This window comes from Dama dama, chromosome 22 (genome assembly GCF_033118175.1).
Source record: "Dama dama isolate Ldn47 chromosome 22, ASM3311817v1, whole genome shotgun sequence".
In the NCBI taxonomy this organism is placed as follows: Eukaryota; Metazoa; Chordata; class Mammalia; order Artiodactyla; family Cervidae; genus Dama; species Dama dama.
The window spans coordinates 49,143,008-49,164,104 of NC_083702.1; the positions used below are offsets into that span (position 1 = coordinate 49,143,008).

At 43.3% G+C, this 21,097-nt stretch overlaps 1 protein-coding gene and 1 non-coding gene across 2 annotated transcripts in view; one reads left to right on the forward strand and one right to left on the reverse strand.

Moving 5' to 3' along the window:
* Positions 1-21,097, reverse strand: part of RFX4 (regulatory factor X4) — a 158,940-nt gene that overhangs the window by 66,414 nt on the left and 71,429 nt on the right. The window contains exons 5-6 of the mRNA XM_061125442.1: positions 5,866-5,927; positions 1,398-1,611 (exon numbers count right to left, since the gene is read on the reverse strand). Of these exons, the coding sequence (XP_060981425.1) occupies positions 1,398-1,611; positions 5,866-5,927 (276 nt within the window). The remainder of the gene's footprint in view (positions 1-1,397; positions 1,612-5,865; positions 5,928-21,097) is intronic.
* On the forward strand, positions 8,168-8,238 carry TRNAY-GUA (transfer RNA tyrosine (anticodon GUA)). The gene has a single exon. It is a non-coding gene; the product is annotated as a tRNA-Tyr (tRNA).

Genomic DNA, 21,097 nt, shown 5'->3' on the forward strand with positions numbered 1-21,097 from the left:
TGTGGTGTGTGAGAGTGTGGTGTGTGTGGTGTGTGTGAGTGTGGTGTGTGTGTGAGTGTGGTGTGTGTGTGGTGTATGTGTGTGGTATATATGTGTGGTGTGTGAGTGTGGTGTGTGTGGGTGTGGTGTGTGTGAGTATGGTGTGTGTGTGGTGTATGTGTGGTGTGTGTGGGTGTGGTGTGTGTGAGTATGTGTGAGTGTGGTGTGTGTGAGTATTATGTGTGTGTGGTGTGTGTGTGTGGTGAAGATGAGTGTGGTGCATGTGAATGTGGTGTGTGTGAATGGGGTATGTGAGTGTGGCGTGTGTGAGTGTGCTGTATGTGAGTGTGGTATGTGTGTGGTGTATGAGTGTGGTGTGTGTGAGTGTGGTGTGTGTATTGTGTGTTTGTGGTACATGTGAGTGTGGTGCATGTGTGTGTGGTGCAGATGAGTGTGGTGCATGTGAATGTGGTATGTGAGTGTGCTGTATGTAAGTGTGGTGTGTGTGTGGTGTGTGTGAATGTGGTGTATGTGAGTATGGTGTGTGTGTGGTGTATGTGTGTGGTGTGTGTGATTGTGATGTGTGAGTGTGGTGTGTGAGAGCGTGGTGTGTGTGGTGTGTGTGAGTGTGGTGTGTGTGAGTGTGGTGTGTGTGAGTGTGGTGTGTGTGTGGTGTGTGTGTGTGGTATATGTGTGTGGTGTGTGAGTGTGGTGTGTGTGGTGTGTGTGTGTGTGGTGTGGGGTTGTGGTGTGTGAGAGTGTGGTGTGTGTGGTGTGTGTGAGTGTGGTGTGTGTGTGAGTGTGGTGTGTGTGTGGTGTATGTGTGTGGTATATATGTGTGGTGTGTGAGTGTGGTGTGTGTGGGTGTGGTGTGTGTGAGTATGGTGTGTGTGTGGTGTATGTGTGGTGTGTGTGGGTGTGGTGTGTGAGAGTGTGGTGTGGGTGTGGTGTGCGAGAGTGTGGTGTGTGTGGGTGTGGTGTGTATGTGTGTGGTGTGTGTGTGGTGTATGTGTGTGTGGTGTGTGGTTGTGGTGTGTGAGAGTGTGGTGTGTGTGGTGTGTGTTGTGTGTGTGAGTGTGGTGTATGTGTGTGGTGTGTGTGTGTGGTGTGTGTGAGTGTGGTGTGTGTGGGTATGGTGTGTGAGAGTGTTGTGTGTGTGGTGTGTGTCGGTGTGATGTGTGTGAGTGTGGTGTGTGTGGGTATGGTGTGTGAGAGTGTTGTGTGTGGTGTGTGTGGGTGTGGTGTGTATGTGTGTGGTGTGTGGGTGTGGTGTGTGAGAGTGTGGTGTGTGTGGTGTGTGTGATGTGTGTGAGTGTGGTGTATGTGTATGGTGTGTGTGTGTGGTGTGTGTGAGTGTGGTGTGTCTGTGAGAGAGAGAGAGAACCCACCCACTCCAGCAGTCCTGCAGGTGTGCTCACCTTCTCCTCTGGCAGACTGGCCGGTAGATTTAGATCTTTGACATTCGGAAATTCTGGCAGCAATGTTCCAAGTTTGGACCGGGGTGAATACGCCACCGTCTGCTTGCTCACTTCTTTCTTGCCTGTCTCGCTCACCCAGGCGGCTCCTTTCTTGGAATACATCACATCATAATATTGGGAGCTTTCCTTCACTGCGATGCCATAGTAATGGTACCTGGGCCGTAAAGAAAGAGAGAGAGAGAAACCCACGTGTACCCTTATCAGCTGGGGGATCCTAAGCCACTGGAGCCCAAGGCCAATGATGGCTTGGACCCATCCTCCCTGAACTAAAAGAGTTAACTCCCCTGTCAGGCTCAACATCTTAGAAATCTAGAATTAAAACAAAGTTCCATGTTGCCAGCCGTCAATCAGACAGGTAAAAATAACCAGAATTGCCTCCTACAGACAATGTTAAGTCAAATACTTTGCAAAGCAGAAAGTGGGATGAAAAAATTTCCATTTGTACTTAATCTCTTGTATCAGAGGCGCAGCGTCTGAATGTCCCCCTCTGCAAAGACCCAAGAAGAGGGTGTTCATGGCTGCCAACTACCAACAACAAAAATTCGTTTGGCCTATGTTTTTCTTAATCAATAAATAGCAGTCTTAAACAACTGTATCTAAAAAGATAAATTCAGTGTTTCAGTTGACACTGAATGGAAAACAAAGACCAGAACCTTTTATTAACTCAGGAAGGGCTTAATAATAATAATGTTTTCAATTAACACTAATGAGGCTGCATTTTGCTTGGATTTTAGCGACGATCTATCCAGCACTTATGGTGTGCTAGGCACTTTGGCAAATGCTTTCCCTACAGTTATTTGTAAAATAATGCTATGAAGTGGAGATTATTATAACCTTTCTACAGATGAGAATTGGAGGCAAGAAAGCTTAAGTAATTTGCTCAAGGCCATACAGCTGTTTAGGGGAGGAAGTGGGTCGGTCTGACCACAGAGCCACTGTGCTGCACTAAGGAAACACACTGTTACAAACTTGATGTTTGTCAGAGCCTCTTATAGAACATAATAAAAATACAGATTCTAAGGCCCCTTCCCAGAACAGGGGCTAGGGCCCTGGAATCAGCACTGAGACAAACCACAGATAATTTTCATGCACATCCCTCTGGGATCCACAAGCCTGCTGGGTGTGGCCCTGCAGGACGGTCCTGGCTGGATGAGACTATCGTTATCTTTTATTTGTAATGCAGTTGCTAACAAGGTGCTAAGTGCTTTACACACATTACCTGATTTCATCTCACAAAATCCCTGGGAGGCTGGAACTGATTAATATCCCCATATTACAGACTAGGAAACTAAGACCCAGAGAACTTAAGACATCCAAGATTATCCAGTGAGTAAGCAGTAGAGGCAGGATTTGAACCTCTAAAGGTGCTTTTCACCACTAAGCCAGTGATTCTCAAACTTTACTAATGAGAAGAATCACCTAGAAAACATTAAAATACAGACTCCCAGGTCCACCCCCAGAGATTCTCATTTAGCAGGTCCAGGGTCATTTTGTGCAATCACATGGCAATATTAATGTAAGTAATTCTGGACCTCGATTTCAGAAGTGCTGTATAATGTGTTAACTACTCTTTTCTACTGGTAGCGACTTGGTGGTGATAGCCAGGAAATAACCAAAGGAGAAAACACTGTGAGTTCTGGGAGAGCCTTCCCGGGGAGGGGAGAGCTGAGCAAACAGGTAACCTTCCCCCACCCCCCAACGCCCCCTCCACTTCGGATACCATTCTGTGATACTTCTGCTGAGTGGGCATCCCGCCTCTATCTGAATGCCTGCTGGGATGAAGAACTCGGACCCTCCAAAGGCAGGCCAGTTCATTTTAGGTCAGTATAGTGATCAGAAAGTTCTTCCTTATGTTGAGCTGATTTCTATCTTCTGTGCCTTCTACTTGCCAACTGTCATAACTGCCTTTCCACCTGGAAGGCACTCCTTTGGTGGGTGGGGTAGGGGAGTTCCGTTTGCTCTGGGAGCCCTTCCAGGTGGGAAGGTTGTTATGACACGCCTCCCTAACTTTACAAAGTCCACCCTTATTCTTTCTTAAGCTCAAGATGGTAATAACGTACTAAGATCAGACCACTTCTTGATTTTTCAGAGTATACTGCTAGAATTACCAACTGCAGTGAAGCTAGTGACGCTAGTGCTCTGATCACTTCTCAAGCTTTTATTTCAGGTCTGTAAGTTTTTTATTTCAGGTCAACACACTCTCCACCAGCACACCACCCCCCACCCATTTAGTCTATCCAGATAAATTTGCTGAGGGATCTTCGCTATAAGGGGCTTCCCTGGTGGCTCAGTGGTAAGGAATCTGCATGCAATGCAGGAGCCGCAGGAGACTCGGGTTCGATCCCTGGGTTGGGAAGATACCCTGGAGGAGGGCATGGCAACCTACTCAGTATTCCTCCCTAGAGAATCCCAAGGACAGAAGAAGCCCTATACAGTCTATAGGGTTGCAAAGAGTCAGACATGACTGTCTCTATAAGGCCAAGTGGCCTGTTGGAGACTAGAGCTTCTTATTACCTTTCAGTTGGTTGGAGGTGTGACCCACCTTGGAGGATGCTTATGGAGAGGATACAATGAAACTGAAGTTTTAAAGACATTGCCCCATTTGCCAACCTCTAGGTCAAAGAAAAAGAAAACAAAAACCAAAGCAGGCTCTTACATGTAGACAGAATGGAACTTTCTCCAAGTTTATGTAGGATGGGAAAATTTTCTCTTCTATCTTTACTATTTTTATTGCCTAATTTTACCATGTGTCTATCATTACTATCTACTTAAACTCTTTTATCTCAGAAATGTGCAGCAATGTATTAGAGCCAGTGATGCTAAAAAAGACCATGGGCTGGAGAAAAAAATAATTCCTTTCCATTCATTCAATAGCCTTCCAACCATCCACTTATCTGTAGATTGAATTGCCCTTGTGTGCCAACCACGTGCTCACCAGCAAACAAGAAAGAAAGAATCTGGGTTTTCTACTCCATACTCTTACCAGGGCTGAAAACTCATTTTAAACAAATACTTGAATTCTTCAGTATGAATGAAATTTGTTCTTCAGAGGAGTCACCCTGAAAAATCATTAGAAATTTATTCCAAAATACCCCTTGCTCAAAATTTTTCTCTTTGAAAATTGCCCCCAGAACTTCTGAGCCACATTAAAAAAAAAAAAAAAATTAGTCTCATTTGATTTTCAGACCTTTACTAAAAAGGGTTTCCCCAGTATGATCATCTACTTTCCACATTGTTTATCCAACTTGGCTTCAAAGTTAAACCTACCCTTGGAGGGTAGGAATGTGCTGCCCAGGGATAGCTGGGGGCTGGGATGAGGGGGACAATATTGGATACACTGCTTCTGAAGCACTTTAAGTGACAAGTCTTACAAGTCCTATATGTTGTTGTTGTGTTTTAATAAAAAGTTTCATTATTTTATAAGTCAGTGTGTGTTGATCCGCACCCAACATGGTCAAAATGTTTAGAAATGCTGCATAATACCTCCTGGAGTCACCACGTATAATTAGCATAATAAAGGCTCTGACAAATCCTGCATAAAGGAACCTGTTTAGTTCAGAGTTTACCAAACTTTCATGGTCAACAGACCTTCTTCATGGAACACCTAGTCACTTCCAACAGTATTTTGAAATACCCTTTAAAATGAGCCTTTATAAGTCTAGATTTTCGTGAAGCCTGGTTAGGATAGGCAGAGATTCCCTTCCCATTGACTCTCACCTGGGAGACAGACATCTGCACAGCCTTCTCACTCCTCGGGTCACCTCCTTAGTAAGACCTTCCTAGGCTACCCTTTCTAGACCAGGTCACCCTTTTGTTATTCCCTAGGGCAACCCCCTTCACAATCTGATGATATTTTTGTATGTGTGTCTTCCCCTGGAGAATATTTGCTCCATCCAGGAGTGCAGGGACCTGTCTGCTCATGTGTCCCCAGCACTTAGCACCATTATCTGACAGCAAAAAATGAGAAGCAAACATTGGAGGTTGGTTGACAGGATGGGTGACTGGGAAGCAGGATGCCTGGGTACCACAGCATCTTTTGGCCCATCTCCCTTGCAGGGATTGGTACGTGTTGCTTCTCTGGCTGACTGGATTCTGTGAGAGTACAGAGTCTGCTGGTCAAAACAATCCGAGTAACCTGGAAACTGGTCAAAAGACCACAGGGTGCTCCTTTTAGAAGATGCTCAAGACTACTTCACATAAACACCTACAGGCAGGGTGGCATCAAGTCGGATTCCTTAAAGCAGCTGGTCTTTGGACAGCATCTCTGTTAGGGCTCCTGGGAGAGGGGGCCACTCCCACCAGGCACAGACTTCTCCCCAGACTGAGCTCAGGATGAGAGGCCCGGAGTCTGGGTCTCTGGAGGCCCATGGACACGCGCTCTGCAGGTGGAAAGGCCGTCGGTGCTTACTTTGACTGTCCGCGGGTCCCGAGTCTCCTGGTGGTTAACTGAGGAAACTGCTGCCTTATGATCTGCAAGTCAACACGAGAATCAGTTACCCGTTGGAAAAGGCTGGGAGCACAGTGACGGGGTTTACAAACGGCAATCTAAAGAACAGAGAAAAACATGGACCCTGGGCTGGAGGAAAACGTGGACTCTGGGTTGCAATGAGGGAGTCTGACAGGCCCCCTGAGAAGACCACAGGTGTCGGGGGGGTCAGGAAGAGACCACCTGAGTGATGCAGGGGCTCTGGACCCTGAGAGGGTCTCACTTGGCTGCTTTGGGCTTCCCTTCCGGCTCACAACGAAGGCAGTGTACACATTGACTCTGAGTCTGTCTCTCCCCTGTTTACGGCCCTCCAGTGATGGCTTCCAATGCACCTGGAACCACCCCCCACCTCAGCCTCTGTAGCTTGTGTTTACCTCCTGGCCTTCCTCTCCTCTGACTCTCACCCTGATTCCCTGGATCCCAGCCACACTGGCTTTCTTTTTTTCCCCCTTATTTCTGAAACATGGCAGGCTTTCTCCCCACTGGGGGCCCTGGTACTGCAGTTCCTTCTGGCTGGAATACAATTTCACCCAGTTCAGTTCAGTCTCTTAGTCATGTCCGACTCTCTGCGATCCCATGGACTGCAGCACGCCAGGCTTCCCTGTCCATCACCAACTCCTGAAGCTTACTCAAACTCAAGTCCGAGTTGGTGATGCCATCCAACCATCTCATCCCCTGTCGTCCCCTTCTCCTCCCACCTTCAATCTTTCCCAGAATCAGGGTCTTTTCAAATGAGTCAGTTCTTCACATCAGGTGGTCAAAATATTGGAGTTTCAGCTTCAGCATCACTCCTTCCAATGAATATTCAGGGCTGATTTCCTTTATGATGGACTGGTTGGATCTCCTTGCAGTCCAAGGGACTCTCAAGAGTCTTCTCCAACACCACAGTTCAAAAGCATCAATTCTTCGGTGCTCAGCTTTCTTTATAGTATAACTCTCACATCCATACATGACTACTGGAAAAACCATAGCTTTGACTACATGGACCTTTGGGGGCAGAGTAATGTCTCTGCTTTTTAATATGCTGTCTAGGTTGGTCATAGCTTTTCTTCCAAGGAGCAAGCATCTTTTAATTTCATGGCTGCAGTCACCATCGGCAGTGATTTTGGAGCCCAAGAAAATAAAGTCTCTCACTGTTTCCATTGTTTCCCCATCTATTTGCCATGAAGTGATGGGACTGGATGCCATGATCTTAGTTTTCTGAATGTTGAGTTTTCAAGCCAGCTTTTTTCACTCTCCTCTTTCACTTCCATCAAGAGGCTCTTTAGTTCTTCCTCCATTTCTGCCATAAGGGTGGTGTCATCTGCTTATCTGAGGTTATTGATATTTCTCCCGGCAATCTTGATTCCAGCTTGTGCCTTGAGATTCCCCATTTCTTGAGATTCTTCTTGCCTTGAGTACCCCATTTCACCCAGATCCTCACAATATTAGCTTCTTCTCCTACAACATTCGGGCCTCTGGACCAGGTCCTTCTGCCTATGCCCTCTCTGCCCAGCAGGTGCAGAGTAACACAAGCAGATACCTCCCACCCCCATCATGAGACCCTGCTTTCCTCTTTTCTCTCACTTTGAACTCTCTGAAGTTGTCTTGAGCTCTTATCCTCTGAGTACTTCTTACATCTCCTTCCACTTGAGTACAAGCTCCACGAGGGCAGGGACCACAGGCGAAGAGCGTTCAATCTGTGTTTGTTGAATGAAGGCAGGAAGCCCAACTCCAGGGGTCTGGAGAGCCTCCTTTGCTCATTTGCCTAGTGGACAATGCAAAGTGCTGCTGCCTAGGACAACTACAAGGATTTGCCAGAAATCTAGGAGGAGGGACCATCTGCCAAGGTGAAAACACAACCAATTCGCGTCTTTCTTGGTGTTTAGAGCAATGACATTTGTGAACAGGCAGGATGGTGAAGGGGTTCTGGGCAAAGGTTTGGGAGTTAGATTACCTAGATTAGATCAGAGCTCAGCCATTTGTTATCTAGGGCCCTCCGGCAAGGTATTTAACATTCAAATAACTCAGCGTCCTCATTTGTAAAATTGGAATGATAATAACCCCACAGAAAATCTTTGTGAAAATCTAAATCATAAACATGTAAATAATTTGCAACAGTGCCTGGCACTTAGTAAGTGATCAATAAACATTATTCATTATTACCAGTGATTATCTTGATGGTTCATTCATTCTGTTTCATTTCCAGGGGCTTTTAAGTCTAGCTACATTCTTTCAGCTCCCTTCCTGGCTGGCTCAGCGGTAAAGAATCTGCCTGTAATGCAGGAGGCCCAGGTTCGATCTCTGGGTCAGGAAGATCTCCTGGAGAAGGGAATGGCAACCCATTCCAGTATTCTTGCTTGAAAGTGAAAGTGTTAGTTGCTCAGTCATGCCTGACTCTTTGTGACCCCATGGACTGCAACCTGCCAGGCTCCTCTGTCCATGGAATTCTCTTGGCAAGAATACTGGAATTCTTGCTTGGAAAATTCCAAAGAGTCGGACAGGATTGAGCAACTAACACTTTCATTTTCCCTTCTAATACAGTATCACGCAGGCCAGTGTGGTCAGAGAGAGCAAGTCTGCACACTGCCCTTCATGAGAGCTGTTGCTGGTTTTCCACTAGCAGGGCATGAGCTATGAGCATCTTTCCATTCATGTCTGTTGGTCCACTCACACCCTCTTCCACTACATTGATTCGCTCATTGACTGATTTGCTCATTCATTCGACAAACATTTACTGTGGTCCTATGTGAACCTGGACTCACTATCTAACCTCTCGGTGCCTTAGTCTCCTCTTCCAGCATCTGAGGACTCGGGGTCTTCTGTAGTTCTCCCCTCATCAGAGGGATAAATCTTGGTGGCCTCAACTGAATTGGCATCAGCAAGGTGGAAAGAAGTGGAGAAATTAGACAGAAATTGAAAATCTGGAATAGATAGCATGAAGGTTGATTATTTCTGTATATCAGGAAGCTGCTGTCTCCAGGGTAGAGAATGGATGGCACAGCAATTCTTTATTTGAAAAGGGATGGATGGGAGGAGCCAAGATGGCGGAGGAGTAGGACGGGGAGACCACTTTCTCTCCTACAAATTCATCAAAAGAATAACTGAACGCAGAGCAAACTTCGCAAAACAACTTCTGATCGCTAGCTGAGGTCATCAGGCACCCAGAAAAGCAGCCCATTGTCTTCGAAAGGAGGTAGGACAAAATATAAAAGATTAAAAGTGAGACAAAAGAGCTAAGGACGGAGATCCGTCCCGGGAGCTCTTAGGCGGCATTGCTTGGGGTAGGGTCCGGGCCTGAGTGCCCTGAGGACAATCGGAGGGAGCTTCTGTGAGTTGCCAACTTGAACTGTGGGAGACCAAAAGAGAGAGAGTAAATTCACCGGCCCGAACACACTGCCGGCCGTTCGCAGAACAAAGAGACCGAGAGGGTCCAGAGAGGAGCTCGCAGGCTGCGGACCGGCCCAGCCCCGCCGGAGGCAGGGGGGAGGGGAAGGTCGCGGCGAGACACAGGGCGCAGGCACCTGGCCGGCGCGGGCGGGGACTGGGGCTGGGGACGCGGAGGGCAGAAGGCGCGCGCACCCGACTGGCGCCAGCGGAAACTGAGACTGGGTCCGCGGAAGGGAGTGGGCGCGCCACACCTGGGGAGAGTGCGCCCACCAAGCCCCTGGCTGCCTGGACCGCTCTGACGGGGAAGGCACAGAGAGCAGGCGCAGCTTTTCCTTCCGCGCTTTTGTGGAACACCCGAGGGCTGGAGCCTCGCGCAGCGCGGGGCGCGCTCCATATAGAACAGCCGGGAGCCTGAGCAGCGCAGACGGAGAGAGCAGCGTCAGCCCCTCCCGGCAGCGCAAGCCCGTCCCCACAGCGCCAGCCCCTCCCTGAAGCGCAAGCCCCTCCCCGCGGAGCGACGGAACTAGCTACCTGAATAAGAGTCCACCTCCGCCCGCCTGTGTCAGGGCGGAAATGAGGCTCTGAAGAGACGGGCAAACAGAAGCCAAATAAACAAAGGGAACCGCTTCAGAAGGGACTGGTGCAACAGATTAAAATCCCTCTAGGAAACATTGACTACACCGGAGGAGCCTGTAGATATCGAGAAGCGTAAGCTGGAACGAGGAGCTATCTGAAACTGAGCCGAACCCACGCTGACCGCAACAGCTCCAGAGAAACTCCTAGATATAATTTTACTTTTTTCTCTTTTTATTTTTTATTTTTTAAATTTTTTTTCTTTTTTTCTTTTCTCTTTTATTTTCCTTTAAAATCCCCTATTACTCCCCCATTACTTCCTTAGCTTTCATTTCCATAGACTTTTACGATTTTTTAATTAGGGGGAAAAAAAATTTTTTTTCTTTTTTTTTTCTTTTTCTTTCTTTTTTTTTCTTTCCTTTTTCTCTTCTATTTTCTATTTTTCTTTTTCTCTTATTTCTTTTAAAGTCCTCTAGTACTCCTCTACTACTCCTTAATTTTCATTTTCAATACACAATAACCTTACCAAAAAAAAAGAAGAGAAGCCCTATTTTTAAACCGAAGATTATTCTCTCCCAATCTTGACTCTCTGTTTTCTACCTCAGAACACCTCTATTTCCTCCTTTCCCCTTCTCTTCCCAATCCAATTCTGTGAATCTTTGTAGGTGACTGGGCTACGGAGAACACTCTGGGAACAGACAGCTGCGTAGATCTGTCTCTCTCCTCTTGAGTCCCCCTTTTTCTCCTCCTGTTCATCTCTATCTCCCTCCTCCCTCTCCTCTTCTTCATGTGACTCTGTGAACCTCTCTGGGTGTCCCTAGCGGGGGAGAATCTTTTAGCCATTAACCTAGAAGTTTTCTTATCAGGGCTGTATAGTTGGAGAAGTCCTGAGACTACAGGAAGAATAAAACTGAAATCCAGAGGCAGGAGACTTAAGCCCAAAACCTGAGAACACCAGAAAACTCCTGACTACATGGAACTTTAAGTAATAAGTGACTGTCCAAAAGCCTCCATACCTACACTGAAACCAACCACCACCCAAGAGCCAATAAGTTTTAGAGCAAGACATACCACGCAAATTCTCCAGCAACGCAGGAACATAGCCCTGAACATCAACATACAGGCTGCCCAAGGTCACACCTAACACATAGACCCATCTCAAAACTCATTACTGGGCACTCCATTGCTCTCCAAAGAGAAGAAATCAAGTTCCACGCACCAGAACACTGACGCAAGCTTCCCTAACCAGGAAATCTTGACAAGCCAATCGTCTAACCCCACCCATTGGGTTAATCCTCCACAACACAAAGGAACCACAGACCTCCAGAATACAGAAAGCCCACTCCAGATACAGCAATCTAAACAAGATGAAAAGGCAAAGAAATACCCAACAGGTAAAGGAACATGAAAAATGCCCACCAAGTCAAACAAAAGAGGAGGAGATAGGGAATCTACCTGAAAAAGAATTTAGAATAATGATAATAAAAATGATCCAAAATCTTGAAAACAAAATGGAGTTACAGATAAATAGCCTGGAAACAAAGATTGAAAAGATTTAAGAACTGTTTAATAAAGACCTAGAAGAAATAAAAAAGAGTCAATTAAAAATGAATAATGCAATGAATGAGATCAAAAACACTTTGGAGGGAACCAAGAGTAGAATAACGGAGGCAGAAGATAGGATAAGTGAGGTAGAAGATAAAATGGTGGAAATAAATGAAGCAGAGAGGAAAAAAGAAAAAAGGATCAAAAGAAATGAGGACAACCTCAGGGACCTCTGGGACACTGTGAAACGCCCCAACATTCGAATCATAGGAGTTCCAGAAGAAGAAGACAAAAAGAAAGGCCATGAGAAAATACTCGAGGAGATAATAGCTGAAAACTTCCCTAAAATGGGGAAGGAAATAACCACCCAAATCCAAGAAACCCAGAGAGTCCCAAACAGGATAAACCCAAGGCGAAACACCCCAAGACACATATTAATCAAATTAACAAAGATCAAACACAAAGAACAAATATTAAAAGCAGCAAGGGAAAAACAACAAATAACACACAAAGGGATTCCCATAAGAATAACAGCTGATCTATCAATAGAAACCCTCCAGGCCAGAAGGGAATGGCAGGACGTACTGAAAGTAATGAAAGAGAATAACCTACAACCTAGATTACTGTATCCAGCAAGGATCTCATTCAGATATGAAGGAGAATTCAAAAGCTTTACAGATAAGCAAAAGCTGAGAGAAATCAGCACCACCAAACCAGCTCTTCAACAAATGCTAAAGGATCTTCTCTAGACAGGAAATGCAGAAAGGTTGTATAAACGTGAACCCAAAACAACAAAGTAAATGGCAACGGGACCACACCTATCAATAATTACCCTAAATGTAAATGGGTTGAATGCCCCAACCAAAAGACAAAGATTGGCTGAATGGATACAAAAACAAGACCCCTATATATGCTGTCTACAAGAGACCCACCTCAAAACAAGAGACACATACAGACTAAAAGTGAAGGGCTGGAAAAAAATATTTCATGCAAACGGAGACCAAAAGAAAGCAGGAGTCGCAATACTCATATCAGATAAAATAGACTTTCAAATAAAGGATGTGAAAAGAGACAAAGAAGGACACTACATAATGATCAAAGGATCAATCCAAGAAGAAGATATAACAATTATAAATATATATGCACCCAACATAGGAGCACCGCAATATGTACGGCAAACGCTAACGAGTATGAAAGAGGAAATTAATAGTAACACAATAATAGTGGGAGACTTTAATACCCCACTCACAACTATGGATAGATCAACTAAACAGAAAATTAACAAGGAAACACAAACCTTAAATGACACAATGGACCAGCTAGACCTAATTGATATCTATAGGACATTTCACCCCAAAACAATCAACTTCACCTTTTTCTCAAGTGCACACGGAACATTCTCCAGAATAGATCACATCCTGGGCCATAAATCTGGTCTTGGAAAATTCAAAAAAATTGAAATCATTCCAGTCATCTTTTCTGACCACAGTGCAGTAAGATTACATCTCAATTACAGGGAAAAAATTGTTAAAACTTCAAACATATGGAGGCTAAATAACACGCTTCTGAATAACCAACAAATCATAGAAGAAATCAAAAAAGAAATCAAAATATGTATAGAAATGAATGAAAATGAAAACACAACAACCCAAAACCTATGGGACACTGTAACAGCCGTGCTAAGGGGAAGGTTCATAGCATTACAGGCTTACATCAAGAAACAAGAAAAAAACCAAATAAATAACCTAACTCTACACCTAAAGCAATTAGAGAAGGAAGAAATGAAGAACCCCAGAGTTAGCAGAAGGAAAGAAATCTTAAAAATCAGGGCAGAAATAAATGCAAAAGAAACTAAAGAGACCATAGCAAAAATCAACAAAGCTAAAAGCTGGTTTTTTGAAAAAATAAACAAAATTGACAAACCATTAGCAAGACTCATTAAGAAACAGAGAAAAACCAAATTGACAAAATTAGAAATGAAAATGGAGAGATCACAACAGACAACACTGAAATACAAAGGATCATAAGAGACTACTACCAGCAGCTCTATGCCAATAAAATGGACAACTTGGATGAAATGGACAAATTCTTAGAAAAGTATAACTTTCCAAAACTGAACCAGGAAGAAATAGAAGATCTTAACAGACCCATCACAAGCAAGGAAATCGAAACTGTCATCAAAAATCTTCCAGCAAACAAAAGCCCAGGACCAGATGGCTTCACAGCTGAATTCTACCAAAAATTTAGAGAAGAGCTAACACCTATCTTACTCAAACTCTTCCAGAAAATTGCAGAAGAAGGTAAGCTTCCAAACTCATTCTATGAGGCCACCATCACCCTAATTCCAAAACCAGACAAAGATGCCACCAAAAAAGAAAACTACAGGCCAATATCACTGATGAACATAGATGCAAAAATCCTTAACAAAATTCTAGCAAACAGAATCCAACAACATATTAAAAAAATCATACACCATGACCAAGTGGGCTTTATCCCAGGAATGCAAGGATTCTTTAATATCCGCAAATCAATCAATGTAATACACCACATTAACAAATTGAAAGATAAAAACCATATGATTATCTCAATAGATGCAGAGAAAGCCTTTGACAAAATTCAACACTCATTTATGATTAAAACTCTCCAAAAAGCAGGAATAGAAGGAACATACCTCAACATAATAAAAGCTATATATGACAAACCCACAGCAAGCATCACCCTCAATGGTGAAAAATTGAAGGCATTTCCCCTGAAATCAGGAACAAGACAAGGGTGCCCACTCTCACCACTACTATTCAACATAGTGTTGGAAGTTCTGGCCACAGCAATCAGAGCAGAAAAAGAAGTAAAAGGAATCCAGATAGGAAAAGAAGAAGTAAAACTCTCACTGTTTGCAGATGACATGATCCTCTATATAGAAAACCCTAAAGACTCTACCAGAAAATTACTAGAGCTAATCAATGAATATAGTAAAGTTGCAGGATATAAAATTAACACACAGAAATCCCTTGCATTCCTATATACTAACAATGAAAAAACAGAAAGAGAAATTAAGGAAACAATACCATTCACCATTGCAACAAAAAGAATAAAATACTTAGGAGTATATCTACCTAAAGAAACAAAGGACCTATACATAGAAAACTATAAAACACTGATGAAAGAAATCAAAGAGGACACAAACAGATGGAGAAACATACCGTGTTCATGGATTAGAAGAATTAATATTGTCAAAATGGCTATTCTACCCAAAGCAGTCTATAGATTCAATGCAATCCCTATCAAGCTACCAACGGTATTTTTCACAGAACTAGACCAAAGAATTTCACAATTTGTATGGAAATACAAAAAACCTCGAATAGCCAAAGTAATCTTGAGAAAGAAGAATGGAACTGGAGGAATCAACCTGCCTGACTTCAGACTCTCCTACAAAGCCACAGTCATCAAGACAGTATGGTACTGGCACAAAGACAGAAATATAGATCAATGGAACAGAATAGAAAGCCCAGAGATAAATCCACGAACCTATGGACACCTTATCTTTGACAAAGGAGGCAAGGATATACAATGGAAAAAAGACAACCTCTTTAACAAGTGGTGCTGGGAAAACTGGTCAACCACTTGTAAAAGAATGAAACTAGAACACTTTCTAACACCATACACAAAAATAAACTCAAAATGGATTAAAGATCTAAATGTAAGACCAGAAACTATAAAACTTCTAGAGAAGAACATAGGCAAAACCCTCTCCGACATAAATCACAGCAAGATCCTCTATGACCCACCTCCCAGAATATTGGAAATAAAAGCAAAACTAAACAAATGGGACCTAATGAAACTTAAAAGCTTTTGCACTACAAAGGAAACTATAAGTAAGGTGAAAAGACAGCCCTCAGATTGGGAGAAAATAATAGCAAATGAAGAAACAGACAAAGGATTAATCTCAAAAATATACAAGCAACTCCTGCAGCTCAATTCCAGAAAAATAAATGACCCAATCAAAAAATGGGCCAAAGAACTAAACAGACATTTCTCCAAAGAAGACATACAGATGGCTAACAAACACATGAAAAGATGCTCAACATCACTCATTATTAGAGAAATGCAAATCAAAACCACAATGAGGTACCATTACACGCCAGTCAGGATGGCTGCTATCCAAAAGTCTACAAGCAATAAATGCTGGAGAGGGTGTGGAGAAAAGGGAACCCTCTTACACTGTTGGTGGGAATGCAAACTAGTACAGCTGCTATGGAAAACAGTGTGGAGATTTCTTAAAAAACTGGAAATAGAACTGCCATATGACCCAGCAATCCCACTTCTGGGCATACACACTGAGGAAACCAGATCTGAAAGAGACACGTGCACCCCAATGTTCATCACAGCACTGTTTATAATAGCCAGGACATGGAAGCAACCTAGATGCCCATCAGCAGATGAATGGATAAGGAAGCTGTGGTACATATACACCATGGAATATTACTCAGCCATTAAAAAGAATTCATTTGAACCAGTCCTAATGAGATGGATGAAGCTGGAGCCCATTATACAGAGTGAAGTAAGCCAGAAAGATAAAGAACATTACAGCATACTAACACATATATATGGAATTTAGAAAGGTGATAACGATAACCCTATATGCAAAACAGAAAAAGAGACACAGAAATACAGAACAGACTTTTGAACTTTGTGGGAGAATGTGAGGGTGGGATATTTCAAAAGAACAGCATGTATACTATCTATGGTGAAACAGATCACCAGCCCAGGTGGGATGCATGAGACAAGTGCTCCGGCCTGGTGCACTGGGAAGACCCAGAGGAATCGGGTGGAGAGGGAGGTGGGAGGGGGGATCGGGATTGGGAATACATGTAAATCCATAGCTGATTCATATCAATGTATGACAAAACCCACTGGAAAAAATAATAATAATAATAAATAAATAAATAAATAAAATGTTCTCATGCACAGCAAAAAAAAAAAAAAAGAAAAGAAAAGGGATGAAAAAAGCTGAAATCCTTACAAGGATGGTTAGAGAATCTAATAAGATAACATCATGATACCACTTTTGGAAGTAAGAAAAAGGGCTTCTAAGATGTTATCTTGTAGTGATGATACAGAACAAAGCGATGCAGTATTTCTCTGAATTCTTTAAGGGTGTCACTTTTGAGACAACACATCCCTGGTTTCTTTAATCTCAACTCCTGTAAACCAAGGATGTGAGCTTCTCACTTTGTCTACATCCCTCTCTAATTGTTGTGACCCATACACTCCCAAAATATGAAACCCCTGATTCAAAAAGATACACGCACTTCAATGTTCATAGCAGCACTATTTACATTAGCAAAGACATGGAAACAACACAAGCACCCATCCACAGATGATTGACACAGATGATTGATTTAAGAAGATATAGTGTATATACAATGGAATATTACTCAGTTATAAAAAAAGAATGAAATACTGCCATGTGCAACAACATGGATGTACTTAGAGATTATTGTACTAAATGAAGTGAATCAAAGACAAATATTATACAATATCATGATATTACCTATAAGTGGAATCTAAAAACAGTACAAATGAACTTATTTACATTACAGAAACTAAGATTGAAAACAAATGTATGGTTATGGAATGGGAGGCATAAATTAGGAATATGGGATTAATAGATGTGTAGTATCATACATAAAATAGCTAAATAGCAAGGATTTACTGTATAACACAAGAAACTTTATCTAATATCTTATAATAAACTATAACTGTGAACTGTGGTGTTGGAGAAGTTGGATTTGTATGTGGTGTTGGAGAAGTTGGAGAAGTGTGGTGTTGGAGAAGACTCTTGAGAGTCCCTTGGACTGCAAGGAGATCCAACCAATCAGTTCTAGAGGAAATCAGTCCTGAATATTCATTGGAAAGACTGATGCTGAAGCTCCAATACTTTGACCACCTGATGCAAAGAACTGACTCATTTGAAAAGACCCTGATTCTGGGAAAGATTGAAGGCGGGAGGAGAAGGGGATGACAGAGGATGAGATGGTTGGATGGCTTCACCGACTCAATGGAGATGAGTTTGGGCAAGCTTCAGGAGTTGGTGATGGACAGGCAAGCCTGGCATGCTGCAGTCAACGGATGCAAAGAGTTGGACACGACTGAGGTACTGAACTGAAATGAACTGAATAAACTATAATGGAGAATAATCTGAAAATACATATTATATATATATACAGAAACATATCTGAATCGCTTTACTGGACACCTAATACTAACACAGTATTGTAAATCAACTATTTTTGTTGTTGTTGTTCAGTCGCCAAATCAATCCGACTCCTTGTGACCCCAAGGACTGTAACACCTGGCTTCTTTCTCCCTCACCATTCCCCCGAGTTTGCCCAACTATATCTCAATTTTTGCCACCCAAGGAAATGTAGCACTAAGCATGGGGTTTGACCCCATGACACTTTGTTTCTCATGCAGCCTAAGACCACACCAAGGTTTGGTGGCCTCATCCCCTTGGGTCACTTATATTAACTCTGGCCCAGGATGCCCTCCAGATCTTCGCCACATGACTGGTTTCAGAGCCAAGATGCGAAGCAGCTGTTCCTGGGGTACAATACAGAGCAGCTATAGACATGCCAGCAGAGATGGAGAAAAGTGTAGGGAGGATAAAGACAGATGCACATGTTCTTCACATTAGTTAAAAGTGGGCTGTAATCTGGGTTCTGAGTTTTCTATCTACTCAAGCAAAAAAGTAGATACAGTCAAGTTAGTTAGTCCAGTATCCACAAGATGTTGTTGTTTAGTAGCTACAGGTTTGACTCTTTTTTTTATTTCATGGACTATAGTCTGCCAGGCTCCTCTGTCCATCGGATTTCCCAGGCAAGAAAACTGGAGTGGGCTGCCATGCCCTCCTTCAAGGGGTCTTCCTGACTCAGGGATCGAACTCAGGTCTCCTTCATTGGTAGGTGGATTCGTTACCACTGAGCCACCAGGGAAGCCCATCCATAAGATAAATGCACCATCCGTAAGATAAATGCATATCAGTTGCTTAGGAAAAGCAGAGAGTTTTTATTTTTATTTTTCACTCTGGTTAATTTTTCTATGCAATGGGCACAACAGTAAGGTGCCATGTTTAAAAATGCTCTGATATTAGCAAACATTTTGAAAACAATGATACCGAGTCCTGTCAAGGGTATGGTAAAACTGAAAAGCTCATAGATTGCTGATGACATTGGTTATTAGTACAAGCCTTCTGAGAAGCATTTTTACCAATAAATATCAAATGCCACAAAATATTCATACTTTTTATTCTACTAATTTCAAGGAAAAAAGCTAAAATAAGGAAAAGCTCTGTGCAGGGCTACTAATGAGACTGAAAAACTGGAAACAATGGAAATGTACAATGACAGGGAACTGGCTAAATAAATGATTGCATATCCACCCAAAAGAATATTATGGTAACAAAATCTATGCTATGACACAGAAAATGCTTATGACAAAATGTTAACTGAAACAGCAGGCATCAAACTTTATGCTAGGGTTGTAGTTAATTTTTGTACAAATATAGGAATGAAAACATAAAAATGGATATTTGTCAGGATAGCAGGATGGTGGGGAGAATAAAAGATTTTTGTATAATACATTGTGTACAAAATCAACTCTTTTTGGGAAATAGAAAAGAATTTTTCTTCCTAGAAATATTCTTAATTGACAAGGAAGTTCAAGATATTCTTGAAGGAAGCATAAAAAATCTATAAGAATGTTATACTGGTTGTTTTTCTTTTTAAAAAATAGATCACTCCCTACAGACAATATGTAGTTTTTTGGGGTTGTTCTTTTTTTTTTTTTAACTGATAGGCTTGATTCTTACTTGATTTAAGAGAATGGGCAGAATCGTGAAATCTTTTTAAATATTTATCCAAATGGTGTGTAACATAATGTCCACAAGCAAACAGCAGTGCCTGGCTCTCGGCCCCTAGATTCTGGTCCGGAGACATGCCTGGAGGCATAGGGAAATGAGAATAGGCCTTCAGGAGGCCCTGTTCTTGTCCTGCCTTAGTGTGGCAAGAAAACGTATAACCAGTGTGTATGTGATTTTTTGCATTAGGTTCTTGAGGAACTATCAAGTCATGGAACAGAAACTGTAAATTCACAAACAATTTAACTTATAATTTCCTCCAGAGCCAGTGGGTTTTATTTACTCCTTTTGAAATATGTGCAGATACTGGTGGCTTCCCTGGTAGCCCGTGCTTACCAGGTAGCTCAGCTGGTAAAGAATCTGCCTGCACTGCGTGAAACCTGGGTTCGATCCCTGGCTTGGGAAGATCCCCTGGAGAAGGGAAAGGCTACCCACTCTAGTATTCTGGCCTGGAGAATTCCACGGACAGTCCAAGGGGTTGCAAAGATTCGGACACGACTGAGTGACTTTCACTTTCACTTTTCCCTGGTGGCTCAGTGGTAAAGAATCTACCTGCCAATATAGGAAATGCAGGTTTGATCCCTGGGTTGGGAAGATCCCCTGGAGAAGGGAATGGCAACCCACTCCAGTATTCTTACCTGGGAAGTCCCATGGACAGAGGAGTCTGGAGGGCTACAGTCAATGGGGTTGCAAAAGAGTCAGACATCACTTAGGGACTAAACAACAACAACAGTACACACAGTTTCACCATCACTGAGATCAGCATCACCCTTCGCTGAGTCACCTAGCGAAGCAGGACAGACCACTCTTTCCCCAGCACTGCACAACCCCTCTCCTGTTGGTTCTGCCCAAGACATCCAGTTGATTTCAGCCACTTCTCTTGAGGCCCTGCTACAGCTCCAGCTCCTGTGATCTTTCACCTGGACCACAGACCCAACTTCCTAACTGACTTCCCTGTCTCCAGGCTTGCTGCCCCGTCTCCGGGCTTGCTGCCCCACCAGCAGGATCTTTCTAAAAGCCAAGTGCAATCACTTCATTTCCTTGTAGAAAACAGTGGGCGCCTCCTCACTACCCACACTGGAGAAAATGCCAGCATCTGCAGGCTAGCCCAGGAGCCCTCTGTTACCTCCCCTAGCCCAGCTCCCAGCCTCAAATCTGGCCTCTTCCCCAATGTGCTCCCTGAGCTTCAGGGACATGCTGATTCCTCTGTCTGGAATGCCAAACTCACCTTTTTCCCCAGTCACCCCAAGGAGCTCCTCTTTCTCTGAGCCTCCCCCACTTCCCCTGGGACCCTACTCATGAACCCTTAGATGCCCCCTGCCTCTCTTTTCCTAGTAAGCTGGGAAGCAGTAGGACACGGAAGTGAGTTGGTTAAGCACACAGGCAAGTTGTAGCTCAGGCACTGTGCCCATCACTCTGTACATGTTATCTCAGTCAATCATTACAAGCCAGGTTCCTTTGCTATTTCCTCTGTACAGATGAGTAAACTGGAGCTTGGAGAGGCTAGGTAACCCGCACAAAGCCACGCAGCTCACAGGGTGCAGACCTGGGACGTGAATGCACCCAGTCTGACACAACTCTCTACCACAGAGTATGGTTCTCTCTGGATGAATGAAAGTGCCCCAAAGTCCCGTATGCCTTCTTTTCACAGATACTTGTCTTTCTTTTATGTCATATTCCTGCATTTGTTCATGCCAGGTGTGTTGGAGGAAGGAAATGTTTTCTTGTTCCCATCTATACTTCCAGGAAGGT